At 54.7% G+C, this 722-nt stretch overlaps 1 protein-coding gene across 1 annotated transcript in view; it reads left to right on the forward strand.

Moving 5' to 3' along the window:
* FMNL2 (formin-like 2) overlaps positions 1 to 722 on the forward strand; it is a gene marked incomplete at its 5' end in the record, with an annotated part of 21,415 nt that overhangs the window by 12,503 nt on the left and 8,190 nt on the right. Inside the window, one exon of the mRNA XM_010137160.1 lies at positions 3 to 214. Within this exon, the coding sequence (XP_010135462.1) occupies positions 3 to 214 (212 nt within the window). The remainder of the gene's footprint in view (positions 1 to 2; positions 215 to 722) is intronic.

Genomic DNA, 722 nt, shown 5'->3' on the forward strand with positions numbered 1-722 from the left:
GTTGTATTTTGTCGAAGTCCTCATGCGTTCCCTGCCCACCGAGAACGAAGTGAAAGTGCTGCGGCTGTACGAGCGGGAAAGGAAACCCATCGAGAACCTGTCCGATGAGGACCGGTTCATGATGCAGTTCAGCAAGATCGAGAGGCTGATGCAGAAGATGACCATCATGGCCTTTATAGGCAACTTTGCAGAGAGCATCCAGATGCTGACCCCAGTGAGTGAGGGAGAGGGAGCTCCTGGGGACACCGGGGCGGGGCTGGGGGCTGCCCGGGGATGCAGGCTCCCCTCAGTGCTGCGCTCTGCGGCCCGGGTGGGCTCGCGGGGAGCGTTGCAGCCCTGCAGCAGCGCGGGCCATTTGGTGAAGGTTGTAGAGAACCTGGTTTTTCTAACAGATGGTTTGAGGGTTGTGGAGGGATTATCAGTTCTCACAGAGACAGAGAAGCAGCAGTTACACAAATGTGGTTTTCAAGCTGTAACTTCGTATATCAACGACTCCCAGGTGCTGTTTGTACCCTGGGCTGCTCCATACTGTCCTATTTCTTCACCCTTAGAAGTTCAAAACCGGTTTCAGTGAAGAGCTAGTTGTGTGTATCATCAGGGAGCGTTACTACCAGTGCTGCTCCGTGGGCTCTTCGGAGTGTGCCCCTTCCTGAGGATTGAAACGTCAACACACTTTGACCCCAGATCTGGGGGTGTGAAGGAATTGGTTGAAGTCCTGGGTG

The sequence above is a fragment of the Buceros rhinoceros genome, unplaced genomic scaffold, assembly GCF_000710305.1.
Source record: "Buceros rhinoceros silvestris isolate BGI_N320 unplaced genomic scaffold, ASM71030v1 scaffold13715, whole genome shotgun sequence".
Taxonomy (NCBI): Eukaryota; Metazoa; Chordata; class Aves; order Bucerotiformes; family Bucerotidae; genus Buceros; species Buceros rhinoceros.